Genomic DNA, 20,065 nt, shown 5'->3' with positions numbered 1-20,065 from the left:
TAGTACTACCAAAGTAATCCACAAAATAATCAACTGTACTTATATGAAGACAACCCATTGAGCTCAATGCTAAAGTGTGTTTAGAATTGTGTTGCCTACTGCAACCCCTGTACCTATTGTGTTTACAAAGTTTATTGCCTTTCTGCAAAGTACTCATCTGAGACCTCTCATATTGAGAACAGTATATTTTGATAACTGTTGGTTCTAAAAATAAAACAACTATATCTTTGGATATAAAAACAATTGGCCTGGAGTTCAGTCTTTGTGTGTGAAACCTTTTGGTGACGGAGTGTGTACAACAAATGCTTTACACTGTCCTCTGGTACTGCCTTACTGCTCCACCAAGCTACCACTTTAGAGAGTAAGGTCATACCTGGCTTTAACCTCTGTTATACCTCTGGGGTTTGTGGACTCTATACACACTGCACCATATTGTGGTCCAGTATATATAGAGCCACTATCTCACAACACTCTGGCCCGATCTGCTGCTGTGATCTGTGTATCCAGATGTCCTCAATTCTTCAAAGCCTTCATAAACTTCTGCATCCTGCTTTTGGTGCATCGACTCGGTGCTCCATAGAAAGCTGAAACATCTTAGATAGAAGTGGTGCACTTGTCAGCCTACTAGGGAAAAAAAGAGTTGTCTTTGGGGTTTGTGGCGCAGTCACTTGATTCACTTGCAAATCTATTTAATGTATTTTCGTTGTAACGGAAAAAAAGGCAACACAATTGTTGAAGAGAAAGGTAAGAGAATTTAGGGAAACTGTGATTTAAAAAAATGCACTAAATTCTGATGCACTTGCAAAGAAAGGAAAGATAAGTAAAACTAGTTTAAACAAAACCACAATGGAAAACTGCAGTCCTGAAATGGAATTGAGCAAACCGTGTTAAAACAGCATGGCCAGTTGCAAAGGAACGAAAACTTGAAACATTTTGAAGCGAAGTTGCATACATGAAGTTTAAATACATACAGGAAGGCAGGAGTCATTTGCAGTGAGATGGCATGCTTGTTTTGGTCCCTCTATGCAAGTTTGGGCCGTCTTCGTGGGGGTGTGGTGCAGTCACTAGACTGAAAATATGAGGTGTTATTTGATGCATTCCAAAGTGGAAAAAAGGCAACACAATTGTTAAAAATATAAGAAGTTTGCTGGACCGCGATTTCCAAATGCACCAATCTCTGTTCTAAAGCACTTGCAATTAAAGAAAATGAAGTTAAACTCCTTCAAATAAACCTGCAATGGAAAATGAAAGTCCGAAAATGTTGTTGAGCAAACGGTTTTGGAACAGCTTGGTCCGTTGCAAAGAAAGGAAAACTTAAAAACTTTTGAAGCAAAGTTGCACACATAGAGTTTAAATACATACAGGAAGGCAGAAATCCTTTGCAGTGAGATTGAAAACTTTTTGGTCCCTCTAGGCAAGTTTGAGGTGGGTGGGGGCGAGGGGGGATGACAACATAAACACAAGGCAAAAATTATTCCAAAAAGCAACCAAGCCTCCTTTAAAGTACCCGCAACAAAAAAAAATGACAAAGGTAACCACTGTGGAAAACCTACTTTAAAAAAAAAAGAGGTTTCATGGATGCTGATAAACAAAAAAAGGGGCATGGCTAGCCATCTGCAAAGAAAAGGAAGCCTAAAACCTTCCAAAACAATTTTGCGCAAGCATAGTTCAAATAGAGGAACACATAAGCGCCTGGCTTTTTGCAGTTGGTGGGGTGATGAGATCAGTCAACAGTGCTTTAAGGGAAGATGCATTGCTGTACAGTAATCCAATGAGATTAGGGAATTGGCAGAGTAAAGATGTATAGGAAATCCAAAAGTTTCTCCAGGCCGCCTTCGACAAACCACAAAAATAAACACCGAAACCCAGGTGCTATGCAATGCCGGTGACTCTAATGAATGAAAACATGGAACAGACTCACCAATGCAGATTTAAAACCGAACAATCCACTGGAAAAAAATGTTGTAGGAAAGTGCCCCTTTTTGCTTGGTTACTCCCCACTTTTAGCCTGATATCTGATGCACTCTGACTGAATGTGCACTGGATCCCTGCTAATCAGGTTCCCAGTGCCTGTGCTTTGTCCTAAAACTGTACCATTGTTTCCACAATTGGCACACCTCTGGCCCGCATATAAGTCCATTGTAAAGGCAGCACGGGAACCAAGGGCCTTGTGACCAGAGATGGTCCCTAAGGGATGCAACATGTATTGTGCCACTCTGAGACCCCTCACCTAATACACATGCTGGCTGTGTTTTGGTCCAAATTAAATTTAAAAGTCGACATGCCACATGTCCCTGTGTCATACCAAAAATAAATGGTACTCCAGGAACAACTTAGCGTGCATGCTTATTGAATTTCAAGAAAATATTTGGTGCGTCGTCACAAACCAGTTACAAGCTGCACTGCCAATCAATCATCTCTGTAAACCATCCTTTAATCTTGCAAATCATTTTCGTTCATTATTGTCTCTCAACTTTAAAGTTCCGACGGAGGCGATGTGATTTAGTAACCTTTTATTGCTCCAAGAATGCCCATCTGGGCTTTTTCCTACAGCTCGGTGAATCACATTTCGTTTTAAATAACCAAATTAAATGTCCACCTAGTGCATTTCGGGCTGCAAGCCCTTCGTCAGGGGACAGCCCACCAGAAACCTTTTTTTTTTTTTTTTTTTTTGTAAAATAATTTTTGTTGCAGAGGTAATTCGGGTCATATCACACATACACCAGTTTGGTCTCAGGGTTGTAATCCACATCCGTACCTCCACCTACTATTTACACTGCCTTACAACCCACATCCCGGAGGCTGGGCGGCGTATAGTCGCGTATCATGGTGTTCAACCTTTAGTCACAGATGTCACAGTGATTCAACCCCCTCCGCTTTTGGGTGTTCTGCCCCCACTGCAACCCCTCATTCTGTAGTGGTGTATTAGTTCCCTTCGTAGTAATGATTAATTTAACTGTTTTCTCCCGCCTCCCTCCCCGTGTCCCTGGTGTCTGAGCCAACGTGTCATGTTCGTGAACGCAGTCGAGTTGGAGTAAGTAGGATCATGGAAACAATGCTTAGGTGTGTGTGTCCGGTGTTTGTGCGATGTCCAACCCTGTCTCTCCTGGGGCCTCCCCGTGTAGCATTTCTTCTTCATCGTCTCTCGTGCCTGCACTGTCCCTCAGCTCTTGGACTAGGGTCTCCCACGCTAGCGCCGCTTCCTGAGCCTTCTCATCTGCCGTGCGCCGGGCTAGTTGGTACCTAAGTGTGCTCTCCGCTGCTGCCCATTTCAGAAATTCGTGTAGCCATTTTTGATGTGTTGGTGCTGTCTTAGATTTCCAACCCCTGGTGAGCTCCCACTTTGCAATCAGTAGGCCCATGTCTATAAATTTGCTCGATATTTTCGTTTTGCATGTGTGTGGAAACCAGTGTAGGAGGGTGACCGCGCTATCGTAATGCAGGGCTCTTTCCGTGACCTCATTCAGGGTGTCCCCAACTCCCATCCAATACTCCTGTAATCGCGGACAGTCCCTGAGCATATGTAGCAAGTCAGCACCTACTAGCGCGCATCTGGGGCATGCTGCGTCCATCGCGCCAAAGTATTGTATTATTTTACTTGGAGTGAGGTAGGCCCTATGCAGGATGTAAAGATGTATTAGTTGGAAACGGGCATTTCGAGTGCTTTTCCTGGCTCGCTGAATTAGTCGGGACCACGTCGCGTCCGGGATCTCTTTTTGCAGGTCAGTCTCCCAGTGCGTTTTGAGGCGCGTTAACGGTGGAATGTTTTCCGTGCTCATTCGGGAGTAAAGACGGGTAACCGCCTTGAACGTGCCTGCTGTCATCATCGTGTATTGACACGCCAATGACAATTTAGGTTCAGTCAGTCCTTCCCCCCAATGTTTCTGAATTGCCCTCACCACAGCTGCATGCAATAAATAGTCTCCCCGTGGGAGGTCATATCGGTCTTGCAGAGTCTGGAAGTCCATAAACACCCCGTCGGTGTATAAGTCTCCGATCATTTGAAGACCCGCTTCCTCCCACAATTGGAGGTTCGACCAATACCCTCCGTGCGGAAGCGCCGTCATCATCCCTAAAGGAATCTCAGGTGCGTATGGATGGCCTGGACCCGCACGCCGTTGCATGCGGTTCCAGCATAGCCGCAGTGTCCTTTCCTCTTGGGTCAACCCTCTCAGGAACAATTTCTGTTGTAGGGCTACGTATGCCAGCATGTGGCGGGGGGTGCCCGCGTCCCTCTCGTGGTCAGGTCCCCGATATACCCTTGCCACCTCCTGTATGAAGAATTGAAGTTGCGCCGCCAGATAATAGAGCTCGAAGTCTGGGACTGCAAGCCCCCCCCCTGGTCTTTAGGGCGCATGAGAGTCGCCAATGCTATTCGCCGCCTGCCCTCCCCCCATAGGAATGACACCACGTTAGATTTTAAGCGCCTGAAGACTTCTCCCGGTATCCATATCGGAAGGGTCCTAAAAAGGTACAACAAACGTGGAAGTGCGATCATTTTGAGGAGGGACACTCTCCCCGCCATGGATAGGGGAAGGGTAGCCCAGAAGGACATGTTGCCCTTCAACGCTCTAATACAGCGACCAACGTTCCCGTCCAACAAGTTGGTGGGGTCGTGATAGATGTAAACCCCAAGATAGTGCAGGCAATCTGGTTCCCAGCGCATGGTAACGTTTGCCGTCGGCCGCTTCTCCTCCTTTCGGAGTGGGAAAAGGCAAGTCTTCGCCCAATTCACTTTCAAGCCCGATAGTGCCCCGAATCTCATTAGCAGACCCTCCGCGCCCCTAACCGCTTCTTCGGTGTTATCCAAGAATAGCAAGAGATCGTCCGCATATAACGATATATGATGGTGTACCCCTCTTGCTTCGAGGCCACGGTATGCATCCCCTCTCCTAGCCATCATTGCAAACGGCTCCATGGCCAGAGCGAATAGCAGAGGCGATAGTGCACAGCCCTGTCTCGTTCCCCTGTTCACCTCGTAGCGGTCCGATATTAATGCTCCCACTCTTACCCTCGCTCCTGCCCGCGCATACAGCACTTTGGTCCATTTTATATAGTCATCCCCGAGGCCAAAACCCCGCATCACCGCGTAAAGGTAGTCCCATCCCAGACTGTCAAACGCTTTTTCAATGTCAACTGACAACACTACTGGGCCTCTCGCTGCCTGTGGCGGGTCTGCTAGCAGCCTTAGCAGCCGTCGAATATTGTGGGACGTGTTCCTGGTGGGAATGAAGCCCGATTGGTCCTCGTGGATTAAACCCTTCATATGTGCTACCAGTCTCCCTGCTAGAATCGTACTCAGGATTTTGTAATCCGTCGTCAACATCGATAACGGTCGGTATGATGCTGGATCTGTGCCATCCCTACGCGGTTTTAGCAACGGAATCATGATCGCCTCGCGCATCAACTGGGGCAACTCTCCCTTCTCTTTGGCTTCGTTATACACCGTTCTAAGTTTTGGGGCTAGTATCTCCATATACTTCATATAGAACTCAATTGGTAGCCCATCCATCCCCGGTGTTTTGTTTCGCGCCATTTTCTTAATGGCTCCTCTAATTTCCGCAAGGTCGATCGGGCCTCCGATTGCTTTGGCGTGTTCCGGGTCAAGTCGGGGTAGTCGTGTCTCTAACAATAGGGCTTCCGTCGCCTCGGGTTGGGCCTCCATTCCCCTACTATATAAAGTGCCATAGTAGTTTGTGAAGCATTGCACTATACGTGGTTGGGTGTTGTACACATCCCCGCTCATATCTGTTAGGGACAGTATCGGGGAGGAACCTTTATGGGGGTTGGCCAGCCAGGCTAGGAGTGTCCCCGTCTTGTCCCCTTCAGCGAGAGTCTTAGTTAAATAAGATTTATAATCGAAGCTGCGTAGGCTTTCCATTGCGACCGCAACTGCCTCTCGCGCTGCACCAACCCTGCCCTGCAACTCGGGATGGCCAGGCCGTGATTTCTCTGCTTCCCGCAACGTCCGTTCCGCCTTGTCTAAGTCCTCCACCAGTGTTCGACGTGTGCCTGCAAACTTCCCAATACAGTGTCCCCTCACCACCACCTTGAATGCGTCCCATTCGGCGGCTCTGGAGGAGGCGGTCTCCTCGTTTTCTACCAAGTATTGGGTGATCCTAAGTTCTAGGTCCGCCCTGAATGGCGGGTCATCCAGCGTGTCCGGTCGGAGCCGCCACGTTGGAATTGGTGTATTGCCGTTCATCCAGGCTAGGGTGAGTAGCAGGGGATTATGGTCTGATATCGTGCGTGTTAGATACTCCGTACGGGTTACCAAGAGTAATACTTGTTGGGAGCATAGGAACGCATCTATATGGACATGGAGGTCATGCATGCAGGAATAAAAGGAATAGTCCCGTTCACTAGGGTGTTGTGCGCGCCATACATCAGTGAGGTCCCATTGCCCCTGCCATTGCAGTCTGTGTTTCGCCAGTCTGTGCACTGGGGATGCGTGCAGCGGTGGGTGCGATCTATCCAATGTGGTGTCCTCAATAGAGTTGAAGTCCCCCCCCCCCCCCATCAACACCGGGCCCGCAAAGTATGTTGCTAAGTGCTTGGATAGTTTAGTGAAGTAGGGTGCCTGCTCAGTGTTCGGTGCATAAACGCTGCAGAGCGCTATATGACGACCCCTCAGTAATCCCTCGACAGCTACAAATCGGCCCTCCAGATCCACTGTATGCCTAGTGACCTTAAAGGGGTCCCCTGCCCGAATCCAAAGTAGCACCCCCCTAGCAAATGCAGAATATGTGGTGTAGAACAGGTGACCCCTCCACCTCCTTTGTAATGCGGCCCCTTCCTTTTTGGTCAGATGGGTTTCCTGCAGGAAGGCAATGTGGACCCCCCTGCGGACCAGGTAAGAATGAACCTTGTGCCTTTTAGTCAGAGTTCAAACCCCGCACGTTCCAGGACACACATTATAACGAACCCACACTATCCATCATCTCGACTTTGTTTGCTAAGGACTCTGTCCCATAGTTGCCAGACACCAGTAACGCCCTCCCCGTCCCCCATCCCCAACTGCTCTGTCTCATTTCCCCTACGCCCTCCAACCCCACTCCGCCCCGTCCCTCTCCCCTTACCCCCCACCCTGTCCTGAGTTACCCCAACATCTCTAGACATCCACCCCCCCTAGAACAGGACCCAACTACAAAGAGTCGCCCCCGTCCAAACAATAGAGCAAAGTGCTCTCAAAACTGTCTACTCCGCAGTCTGTACTGTGGTGGCCTTAGGGGCCTCTGGGCACGTGTACTAGCTACTTCAGCAAGATTCGCCTCCCTTGTCCCTTTTCGCCCCACAATAGTCATCCAAACTCACGATTGACCAGTCTCACGTCTGCCTGCTCCAGTGTTCAGGCTCGCCAGTCCATCCAGGCTGTCGCCACCAGCCCCTCCCAGGCATGAGCTTTAGCTGGCAAATACTTCCTCCGCCGTTTGAGGTGTCACAGTCGGGCCCATCGTGCTGTCCACCTCCGATAATTCAGTTTCCGACCCTGTTTGTTTGTCCTCTGAGAGCGATTCCCCTCTCCGCTGCGGGGTCACCACACCAGAGACTTCTTTCACCGCTTGCAATGCTGCCTTCCGTTCCACTGCCGTCTGTGATTCCGTCGGCCGTTTCTTGTGCTGGCCACGTTTCCGAAGCCGCTTGGATCGTCGTACTGATCTCTGTTGGAAATCCTCCGCAGTTCTGTGGCGGGCCCCATCCGTTCCAGCCTTATAAGAATCCCACCAAGTCCAGGCATCAGCCGATGATGTGAAGAACAGTGCTTTCCCATCCAACGAGATTCGAAGCCTCGCCAGGAACAACAGCGAGTACTGCAGGCCCTCTGTTCGCAGTTCTTTTTTAATGGAGAGGAAAGAGGCTTGCCCACCAGAAACCTTATGTAAATTTGATACGAATCTTAAGCACTTCCACAGACATTTTGTATACAGTGCATATTATACTCCAACATCTGTTATACTCAAGACGTGCATTCCTGTTATCAAATAATGCTCAAATGAAATAAATATTTGCCTTTTTACCCGTACTGAAAAAAACAAAATAAATAAGATAAAAAGGAACTGTGACCCTGTGCTTTAGTGTTTAAACAAAACTATATCAATGCGAAGATATGAGCCAAACACCCACCTCAATCGCGCTACAAGATTCTGTTTGGATTCAGCCCTGACTGAGCCCTCCAATCGTGAATGTAACTGCTTTTTTGAGAGTGAATAAATCAACCTTAGTTTTGCTAGACCTTTGAACCAGTGAGAAGATATTGTTTGTGAACACCACAGGTGCAACCATATAATCCTGCTGTGCGATGATAGTAGAATGTGAAATACCATGTGACCTGGAGAAATACTCTTATACACACTTACATGAATTCAAACTGATGATAAAACAATTTTTAATAATTATACAAATGAGAGGAGTGTATTAATTTGTTAAAAAAATAAATAAATACGGTAAAAAAAAGTTAAACCACCCAAGATTACCCAGAACTTCACCACAAACCTGTGAGTGGATATTGGGCTACTCCTGTGCAAAGTGGCCCATCTCCACACTTGCAAGGATTGCCTAGGATAGACATGATGCAAACTGTGTGGGGGCACCCACGTTCCTTCCACCCATTGCCAGTAGGGCTTCACAAATATGGATCCAGCCCTTACGGTGCTGCGCTTTAGCATATGCATTATTTATCTCCCTAGAAGTGTACTGAACCCAAAACATACCAGAGCTGTGTAGCAGCAAGCATCTATTGAAGTTACCAGACAGCCCAACAACTCTGGAACCTGCCGAGTCTTTCCTCCGAGACTCTACAAAAGATCAAAAAAGAGTTGGAGCAGACTCTCCCTATTCCAGGTCACCTTTCCCCTTCAACACTGCCACCTACCCCACCACGCTACCCTTAAACCAAAGGCCCCCCACACTGCAACCTTCTCTGAAACACTGCCCTGTGTGCTTCTGACAAAACCCTGCCTTCTACCCTGCCACTCCAACCCAACAAACCCTGTGAGCTGCAGGCATGGGGGGCAATTGTGTATGTCACTGTTCTGGCCAGTGTACGCGACAGGCCTTGGGGCATTTATTTTTATCAAGATTCGGGCCTGCTGATGACCCTGTTGGTAGCGGGCCCTAAACTTGACAATAAATGTCCACCTCTTGAGTCCAAAACTTGGCAAAAATGAATGCCCCTTGGGCTTCCTGTGTGCCCTGTGGACAGCCAGCCCAAAATTTGCTATAAATTAATCTCCCCCCGGTACCCCGTAGGCAGCCAGCCCAGGGGGATTTATTTTTATTATGTTTATCATGTTTCGGTCCGGCTAGCCCCTTTGGCTACTGGCGCTAAAGTTGAAAATAAATGCACCACAAGCCCACCGCATGCTCCGTGGGCCCATAACTCTATAGAAAAAAAACACCTGGTCCTACAGTGGGCCCAAAACCTGCTAAAATTAAATGCTCACTGGCCCCCCTGCATGCTCTGTGGGCGGCGGGCCCAAAACATGCTGAACACACTGGACTAGTGCAGAAGGCCAAGCCAGGGATAACTTACTTGTGGTGTCCCCTGGTCTCCAAGGTACAGCAGGCTCCTCCTTTCGTCATTGTGGCCCTCCAAGAAAATGAATGATGAACAGGCAGGTGAAGAGTAAATAAACACCTCGCCTGTCTGCTGTGAGATCGTCCTTCTGTTGGCTCAGTGGCGAGGAGGCCACTGGACCAATGCAAGGAGGGTCACATTCTTCAAATTTCACAGGTACTTTTGTAAAAAGCACAGGTTTCATTTTTTTTTTTTTTTTTTTACAAAACTAGATTTCGTGTGTTTTTTTTTGTGTGCAAATTGCGAAATCCTGGAGGGTCTGCAATTAATCTCTACACCACTCAATTCTATGATCCTCCATTGTTTGCTACCCCGTTGCACGCAACTCCACTCTGCGATAATAGACTATACTATTCTACTCTGTGTCACTTCAGTGTACGTCACTTCAGTGTACACCACTGCACCGTACGGTATTTCTGTGTACTCCACTCTACTTCACAACACTCTGTGCTGTTCGACTATATGACACTCCACGCCACTAGTCTCTCATCTACTCCTCTATATGCTGCTCCACTGTCATTAATCTGTACACCAGTAAACTCAATGTTGTTGCACTTTACACCACTCCACAGTTTTTCACTGTACGTTTTACAGTTTACTCCCCTATGCTGTTGCATGCTCCACTCTATAGTACTTCAGTCTACTGTTTTCCACTCTACAACACCCTACAGTACACCACCCCACTCTGACACTCTAGTGCACGCTATTCCACTGTACTCCACTACACTGTACCTCAGTCCACACGACTGCGCTCTACACTACTCTACACCATTCCACACTATTACACCGTGACAGTCCACTGTATGCCAGTTTACTCGATCCCACTATTTCCCACTCCACTCTGTGTAACTCGACACTACAACGCTCTGTACCTCTACAGTATACCACACTGTACGCCATTCAGCTCTACAACACTCTACTCTGCCAGTTCCACTGTACTCCATTGTTTGACACTTGCCAACAGTCTGACACGCCACTACACTGTACACCACTCCACTCTGTGATATTCCACTCTACGCCACTTCATGTTATCCAACCCAACTACACTTCATGCTGCTCTACGATAATGTAATCCACTGATCGACACTCTAAGCCCCTCTACTGTACCACACAATACTTCACCCTATAGCCCTCCACTGTTTGACACTCCAGTGTTTGACATACCCCTCCACTGTGTGACACACCACATATTGACACTCCACTCGACAGACTGTAGGCTTTTATGGTTCAAATTTGTTTTATTGTTGCAGGATAGTAGCAAACTGGCAACAACTGAAAGCGTTGCAGTGCCTTTGATAATTCTCAGGAAAAAAAAACACTGCACAAGATTTCAACTATCCCGTTCTCCCTCCAGCTCGAATGGAGTTAACATGATGATCTCCTAGTGCATGCATTAAATGTTTCACCAGCTGTTTTCACAGCAGGTCAAAGTGTAGAGCTGTTTTAGAGCCATGCAGTCCACTTTGTGCCTCCTGTACTCCCTCAGCCACCTTTGCGTCTTCCCTGCAAGTACTTAGTATTTAAGAAATTCAACTTTGAAAGTGATCTCAGGTTATAAGAAGTAATAAAGTGCTTACTGAAGAATTTGCTCTGTGTGAGAAACTATAAATGGTTATTTTCTGTTTTCTATAACATTTACTTCTTTTTTGTAATCAGGATGCTAAAAGGATTCCATCTGCTGCGTCGTCTCCGCTTGCTCTTGTAAGTTGAACAACATTTTACCTTTTTACTATTTTGACTGTCTTGACGTGAGAGAAATGTAATTGGTTGACCCACAGCATTCATACTGTAGTTTAACCAGATCCTGGCAATTCATAGGATCACATGCTTGAATCCTCCTCATTTACCTGGGAGTCCTACGGAAATGTCTTGACAGTTCTGTGTTAAAGTAATCCTAAGTCTGAAGCAAAGCCTGTTTAAAAGCCTAATTGTATTGCTTAAAAGAACCAAACATCAACCAGTAAGACATTCAGCCCAAAGACCACACCCTGAAAGGCCACCGTCCTTTAAGTTTCTACTGCACTTCGTGTGTGGAGTCCACTGAGCTCTGCCTATTTTTTTCACTGATAGTATTGGAACCTCTGCATTTGCTGTTCAGTGACTATTTCACTGAAGTTACCATCTACAGTCAGACATCAGACATATAAAAACAGTTGTTACAGGCCTTGTGTACCTTCTGGCAACACAAGATTGCACTCTGAAGACCCTCACAAAGAGCATATTTGTCTCTACCATAATCATAGGGGTAAGTAGTGCAAAATATGCCGCAGTTTCTCATCCAAAATTCCCCAAAATAGAGAGGGAAGAATTTAAATTTGACTACAGGAAGTGGGTCTAATGAAGTGCCCATTTTATGAAGAACACTTCAAAAATGCTTGCTTATAAACAGCATGAAATGGGTGCATTCTTGGGAGAAACAATACCTCTTTTAAAGGAGATAATTCAAGTTGGAAAGTCAAGACCCAAACCAGCATCTGAACCACCAGCTCCAAGACAAAACTCCTTAGGTTCTTTGCAGACTCCTTGTTGACGAGACTATCAAGTAGGATTTTTACGGAGTCCTCCTCATCGACTAAGACATGAAGCTTTACTGTTGAACCTGGCTTCCTTGGCGTGATTTCCCCCTGACTTTTTATCCATCTGACCTGTTTTACTGACTTCGTTTTTGCTGGCTTTATGACTATGGGCACTTTACAATTGCTAACCAGCTCTAAAGTGTACGTGCTCTCTACTTTAAACATGGTAACATTAACTTAACAAACATCCCCATGCTAGCCAAAGTCCTGGAAAAATTTGTACTACAACAACCGAGCCATCATATCTTCGAATTCAATCTATTAAATGACTTTCAATCAGGATTCAGACCTAACCATAATACGGAAACAGCAATTCTGCACATCGTGGACGACGCTCTACTTGCCCTCAACCATAACGAATCATGTCTCCTAATCCTGCTTGACCTCTTGTCGGCGTTCGACACGGTAAGCCATGCCAAAATACTAGATCACATGAAAAATAGAATCGGAGTTGAGGGTACAGTCCTAAAATGGTTCAGCTCTGTCCTAGAAAAAAGATAGCAAAAATTCATAGTCAACCAAACTATCAGTTTCATCCAGAAATACAATCTGAGTTCCCCATGGCTCCACACTATCCCCGGCGTTATTCAATCTGTATGTAGAACCACTCATGGAAACACTACAACGAGCAAACATATCTTTCCACATGTACGCTGATGACACTCACCTGTACATCAAAGTCACGTCGACAGAGGAGGTGGGTATCATGAACCAGGCACTAAAGAGAACCAATCATTCGCTAACCAGCAACCATCTGAAGCTTAACCCACATAAACCCGAATTCCTGCTGATCTCCTTTTGCCTGTCTCTGAATACATGTCTGGGGTGGGTGACAGCTGGGCTTTGTGCATTCCCTTTAGACAACCACAGACAAATGGGACTTAGGTGTGATTGATGTGCCATCTGCATCCTGGTAGGCCATCCTGGGCAGAATGGCAGGGAGGAGCTGAAGCACCTGAATAGACTTTCTTGTCCCCACACAAAGGGCTGCATACACCCTGTAGTGAGTCTGCAGGAAGGACAGGGACTTAGTGCACTCTTTAAAGTCTCACCCGCTTCAAAGGCACAACTGGGTAGAAGTACTGGACTCCTGACACAACTAACTCAGTACACTTCTGGACCTGTTGATACTCTGTCAGGAAGGAGCTGTTGTGCTCCTGAAGGGACTGTCACTCTGCTGGCTTCTTTCTTGGGTGTAAGAAGTACTGGACCTGCATCTCTCCAATCCAGATCCAAAGTGACTTCAAGGGCTTGCTGGCTTGCCTTCTGAGAAGTGTCAGGGACATCAGACTTCCAACTCACCTTCTACAGCACCTGATTCTGCCATCTGAGGGTCTTGCCCTGCCAAGTGGTGCCAATCTAGGTCTGGGCCCATGGAAGAGGGTATCGGGGGCTTCAACTACCAAAATCCACACATTGCTGTCGTTGCGCCACTCTGAACCGGTGTATCTCCATTGATACCAACACATCGTCGCAGCTGTTGCGAGGATACTGCATCTCCATTGACAGATGCAGCGCTGCTGCTGCGAGGACAGGGCATTGCATCACTGACGGTGGTGCGCATTGCCTTCATTCCCGATGCAACTCCAACTTTGTGCAGGTCTGCGTTGATGCATCATTTACATCCAAAGGATTGTCGAAGACTCATTGCCTCCTGTGCTCACCTTCGGAAATGCACACCAAGGTACTGTTTCAGCGTGCCAAGGCTGGTCCCTGTATCTGACCTGCGCTCCATTGTCCATTGGATTTGACCCGGTCTAACGCGACCAGATAGTCCGGTTGGCGCTTTATGCTTTTAAGCACATTTCAGTTTAATCATCAAAAATGTATACCTCTGATTGTACATATTGGATTTTTGTGATTGATTTTGTTGTGTTAATTGCATTTAGCTCTGTTTTTCTAAACAGGTGTGGTATAATTTTGTGTGTTTTCACTACTATTGTTTGATGTGTCGCACAAATACTTTACACATTGTCTCTTAGGTTACGCCTGACTGCTCTATGCCAAGCTACCAGTGGGTGAGCACAGGTTAATTTAGAGTGGATCTGATTTCCAGTGACCAGGATTGTGGTTCCTGGTTGTACAGGGTGCATACCACTGCCAACCAGAAACTCCATGTTCGAGGCATGTGAGCTGTAGATCACATGCTTTGCATAGCCTGCCATCTAGTGTTTGGTCCGGATGTTTGCACTTTGTTTTTCTTCGGAGAAGTCTTTTCCAGTCATGAGGTAGGTAACTCCTCCTTTCGTGGTAGTGCGCATGGGCATAGAATCCATTGTTAAATGTTTTTTTCTGCCATCAGGCTCGGATGTGAATTGCGGTGCTCATGTTGACACAGTTTCTCGGATTCCCCTCGATGCGCAATCCACTACCCTCAACAGTATTGTTCTCGATCGCGTTTCCCATTCTCTGTCTATCGTTTAAAGTCCGTCTTTGATCAGAAGATTCGTGGACGGCCGTCCGGCTCGCTAGCAGTCGATGGAACGGACTCCATTCAAATTCTGTCCTGGTTATGTCGCGCTAAGTTTCTGCGCACTGACTTGCACAAAGTGTGCAATCTCGATCTATTCTCGGAACACAGCGAACAAGTCTGCGACGCATGCCAGTCGTTTTGATCCAAGAAGACATTCCGTGACCATCGGGTTCAATGTCATGAAATGCACCAACAAAGCGGCTCCGCACCGGACATCTTCGGTGAAGATTTGGACCAGGAAGGATTCCAGCGTTAGACACACTACTGGTAACCAGGTAGTGACTTGGGTGCACTACTGAATATTCAGGCAAAGTTAACAATCACTAGATAATGAGCAGTGCTTCAAAGGGTTGAGGGGTTGGTTACCAAACAACCCCACAAATACCCACAAAGTGGGCACAACATGAACTAGAAAACAATTCCTCCCTGAGCACACAAATAGTAAGCAAGACAATATATGAAATTAATTAAATTCCTTTGTAGGTTCGTATATTTCAATTGTAGGTACAGCCGTGTTTAGTTAAAGTATTCTCAATTCAAATGAAGTCCTTCTTCAAATTGTAATTAATCACATATCCAGAACAATAGTAAATACAGCCATGTTTAGTTGAAGTATTCACAGTTCAAAGCAGGTCCTTTTTCGAAATTATAGTTAATCACATATCCAGAAGGTCGCCAAATCCAACAAAATTCTTCTTTCATGGAACTTATATAATTTTTCAAAGTACAGCCATATGCTCCCAAAGCGCAGCCAACACGTGTTTCGTCATGCATGTACTGGTACGGGAGTTGAAATAGATACTGCCGTGGGGCCAGATACGTCGGTAGATGATCGCGTACTCTTGAGTACCGGAAGACTTAACGGATTGTGAGACTTGAAGAATATTGAATTAAGAATCTACGTTTTGCAGCGTGAATCTTTCTGGATTCACTATGCTGTGCATTATTCCGCGGTCTTGTGGTTGGGTCCGGATTCGTAGTCTTTTCTTTGTTTTTTTTTTTTTTTTTCTTTCTCTTTGCCCAGGTGGGCGTCGGCGTCACACCCCCTTTGGGTGTATTTCCGGTGACGTCGGCATGCTTCCTGCGGAAGCTCCCACTCTTGGGCGCCATCTTCAGATTCTTTTTTTCCGCGGTCGGGTCTGGATCGTTCCCGTTTGGGCTCCAGACATTTTTGGAGAAAGAAGAAAGAAAATACAGAAAAGACGAGGAGAAGTCATCTGAAGACTCCAGGGGACTTCACCGACGAAAGACAAGCAAAGATAAGGCGTTTTCCATCCAGATCTTCGACGACCGTCGACGAACACGCGACCAGAGAGGCCCTGGACGCTCGAGGATGGACAACACGCCGTTCAAGTTCTGCCGTAACTGCCACCACAAGTACGCGCAGAAGGACCAGCACCCGGTATGCAACCTTTGCCTACCGGTGGACCACGAAAGCGGAGACTGCAACGCCTGTTCCGCCTTCACCCCGAAGACCCTTCGTGTGAGAGAGAGGCAGAGGGTAGCACACGCCGCCCTGCAGGGGAAGGCCCCGACCCCGTCGCTCTACGAGCTGGGGATGTCCTCCGAGGAAGAAGACAACGCTGCCGCCGAAGACGACAGCTACACGGTCGTAGAGACCGATTACACGAAGACTTCTGACAAGGTAGGAGACTCTTCGGCCCCCAAGAACCCGAGAGACTCTGAGTCTCGAAAAATCGAGGGCAAGACCCCGAAAGCGCCGACGCCAAAAAAGGCGGCGTCCGCGACTACTCCCAGGCCCAGCGGATCCTCAGAGAAGGAGTCCCCGGCGCCGAGAGCTGCTGATCAGCAGAAGACGTCGAAAATCGTCCCCGAAAAGGATCGATCGACGAGGGAGAAAGACCCGAAACTGTCGACGACGACCAGAGACCCGATATCCGGTTCGACGTCGAAAACTTCGACTCCGAGAGGCACGGCGACGAGCCATCCGTCGAAGAGAGCGGCGGAACCATCCGACGCGGAACACGCGGCCGAGATGGAAAAGAAAAGAAGGCGCCTCGAGGCAGAAATGGAGAACTTCATGCAGCGGAAAAAAGATTTCGACGCAAGGATGAAGGCCTTCACGATCCCTCACAAGACCAAGCCACCAGTGCTGGAGGCGGTCGAGGAGGAAGAAGAAGAGGTCGCCGAAGTCACCGAGCAAGACCAGGACGTCGAGGTGTTCGACGACCAGGAGGAGTACGAGAATCCCCACGAGAGCTACAGCTATGGGGAGGAAGATGAGGGCAGGACAGACACAGAGTCGGCGCCCTATGACCTTCAGGAGGTAGATTACATCGATGTCGACACCGACAGCCCGGAGGAGGTGGTCGACACCTACCCCTCGAGGCCCTCGCCGCCGGACGACATCGGGGCCTACAACGCGGTGATACAATCTGCCGCAGCAGCTTTCAAGCTCAAGCTCGACGAAGAGAAGCAGAAAGCAGACTTCCTTCTGGAAACATTGCTCCCAACACAAACGAGGAGCCAGTTCCTCCCGATGCTCGAGAGCGTCTTGGCTCAGGGGAAGGAAGCTTTCAGGGAGCCCGCAACATGCAAGGCAGTAACTCCCAGAACTGAGAAGAAGTACAAGCATGCCGCAAAGGACCCGGCCTACATTCAGGGCACGGTCTCCGCAGACTCCATTATCACGGCCACAGCAAGGAGGAGGGCTAACGTACCCACTACCTCGGGCCCGCCACCGGATAAAGAGAGCAAAAGGATGGATCTGGTGGGCAGAAGGATCGAACGGAATGCCGCGACCCACTGGCGCATGGCTAATTCCAACGCCCTGGTAAACAGACACATGTACCAAATCATGGAGGGACTGGGGCAGTTGGTGAAGGACTTGCCCCAGGATGCCAAGCAGAAAGCCGAAAAGCTAATTGAAGAGGGGAAGAATGCTGCAAATTCTTGCCTTAAGACGGCCCTGGATGGGGCAGACACCGCCAGCAGGCTCATGATGATGGGCGTCACGGAAAGGAGACACGCCTGGCTCAGGATATCCGGTTTCAAACCGGAGGTGCAACACAGCATCCTGAACACACCATTCAACGGCAGTACGCTTTTCGGACAAACAGTTGATGAGCAACTCAGCCAACTTAAGAAGGATAACGAAACAGCAAGATCCATGGGAGCATTGCAGTTCAGAGGGAACAAGAGGGGCACCCCGTCACGGAGGCCCGGCGGAAGAGGCGGAAACCAGCCAGGTACATCACACCAGGCTTTCCAGCAAACGCACCAGGCAGACTCGCAGGGTCAGCAGGGCCATCAGAAACAGCCCTGGCAGTACCAACAAAGAGGCCAGTCCTTTCGAGGGAGAAATGGACGGGGACAAAATAGAAGAGGGGGCCAGCAGCCCACCTCCAAGTGACTTCAAAAAAATCCGTGTGCCCACCCACAAAAAAGATCCCAGGGGGCAGCACGTACAGATGGGTCAAGACAAACTAGACACCTACGACCACAGGACACCAGTGGGAGGAAGATTAAGATTCCACCTCCAGGAGTGGAGAGGAATCACATCAGACAAATGGATCCTCAACATTATCCAATTCGGATACTGCATAGAGTTGGAGGCGAGGCCAACAAGCAGAAAACCAAGAAGAAAGCCGCTAGCAAGCAAGCAGCTGCAGTGCCTTCAGGAAGAAGCAAAAGAACTCCTGCAGAAGCAGGCCATAGAAAGGGTACCCTTCAAGGAAAGAAACACAGGAGTATACTCAACATACTTCCTGGTACCAAAAGTAGACGAGACAATGAGGCCCATTCTCGATTTACGGTTCGTGAACAAATTCATAAGAACGCAAAAATTCAAAATGACCTCCCTGCAAGAGGTGCTCCCACAGTTGCAGACCGGGGACTTCATGGTCACTATAGACCTCAAAGACGCATACCTGCACATCCCAATGAACAGGAAGCACAAGCACATGCTCAGGTTCACCGTCGGAGAAAGCCACTACCAGTTCACGACACTGGCCTTCGGTCTAAAATCGGCACCAAGAGTTTTCACAAAGTGCCTCGCAGCAGTCGCAGCGCACCTAAGAAGGCAGGGAATACATGTATACCCTTACCTGGACGACGGGCTGGTGAAAGCAAACTCATACCAGAAATGCAAGCTGCACGCACATACAGTGACCAGCACGCTCATAAACCTGGGGTTCTCCATCCATTGGAAGAAATCATCAATGGAGCCGGAACAAGTGAAGATCTTCCTGGGAGCACAGATCAACACCTTACAGGGCAAGGTGTTCCCCAGCGAGAAGAGGGCGAGGGCGCTGGTGAAGGAAACTCGCCTCTACCGGAAGGGACAAGCTCGGACAGTGAGGACGGCGAGCAAGATCATGGGGATGATGGCATCATGCATCCACCTGGTACCGAATGTACGACTCCACATGAGACCCATTCAAGAATGGCTACAGGAGCAATGGTCACAAGCTACAGGCAGTTGGGAGGATCTAGTGGTTGTAACGCACGCAGTGCAGAAGGAGATGACATGGTGGACCATGGAGAACATAGCAAGGGGAAAGCCTCTAACGCCCCCAACGCCAACAGTGACCATCACCACAGACGCATCCCTGAAGGGATGGGGCGCTCACATGGAGGAGCTCAAGGTGAGGGGACTGTGGACACCGACGGATGCCACAAAGCACATCAATTACTTAGAATTGAAGACAATCTTCCTTGCACTGAAGGCCTTTCAAACAAGACTGTACAAGCACAGGGTATTGATACAAACAGACAACACCACTGCGATGTTCTACATCAACAAGCAGGGGGGCACACAGTCCGCACCGCTTTCAACGCTGGCGCAGGAGATATGGAGATGGGCCATCCCTCTCAAGATAGACCTGCTAGCCATACACCTACCAGGGAAGGACAACATACAAGCCGATTGGCTCAGCAGGCAGACATCGGCATCCCACGAGTGGGAGCTCAATGCTCAGGAGACAAGATACCTGTTCGACAGGTGGGGGACACCATCGGTGGACCTGTTTGCCACACGCCAGAATGCAAAATGCCAAAACTTCGCATCCAGGCAGCCCGAGGAGGGGACACTGGGGAATGCCCTATGGATAGATTGGTCAAGGACATTTGCCTACGCCTTTCCCCCGATACCACTGATGCACAGAGTACTGAGCAAGTGCAGAGCGAGCAACATGACACTGATACTGGTCGCACCGCAGTGGGCGAGGCAGACCTGGTACTCGCAGATCATGGAGATGACACAGTGTGCACCCCACAGATTCAGCAGGAGGAAAGATCTACTGTCCATGCAGAACGGAGAGGTACTGCATCCAGAGCCAGAGAGCATGAGCCTAGTAGCGTGGCTCCTGAGGACATAGAGTTCGCACATTTGAGACTACCAGAAAGCACCCTGAGGGTACTTCGGGAGGCACGAAGGCCCAGCACTCGAAAGTGCTACGTTGCGAAATGGAAAAGATT

At 48.4% G+C, this 20,065-nt stretch overlaps 1 protein-coding gene across 4 annotated transcripts in view; it reads left to right on the top strand.

Annotated features, from left to right (window-relative positions):
* Positions 1-20,065, top strand: part of NUP153 (nucleoporin 153) — a 454,031-nt gene that overhangs the window by 255,088 nt on the left and 178,878 nt on the right. For all 4 annotated transcript variants that reach the window (XM_078687970.1, XM_078687971.1, XM_078687973.1 and 1 more), the window contains one exon: positions 11,234-11,278. In XM_078687970.1, coding sequence (XP_078544096.1) covers positions 11,234-11,278 — 45 coding nt within the window. The remainder of the gene's footprint in view (positions 1-11,233; positions 11,279-20,065) is intronic.

Source organism: Lissotriton helveticus, chromosome 4_1 (genome assembly GCF_964261635.1).
Source record: "Lissotriton helveticus chromosome 4_1, aLisHel1.1, whole genome shotgun sequence".
NCBI classification, from domain to species: Eukaryota; Metazoa; Chordata; class Amphibia; order Caudata; family Salamandridae; genus Lissotriton; species Lissotriton helveticus.
Note: the sequence above shows the minus strand (reverse complement) of the source record. Positions and strands in the feature narration are given on the sequence as shown.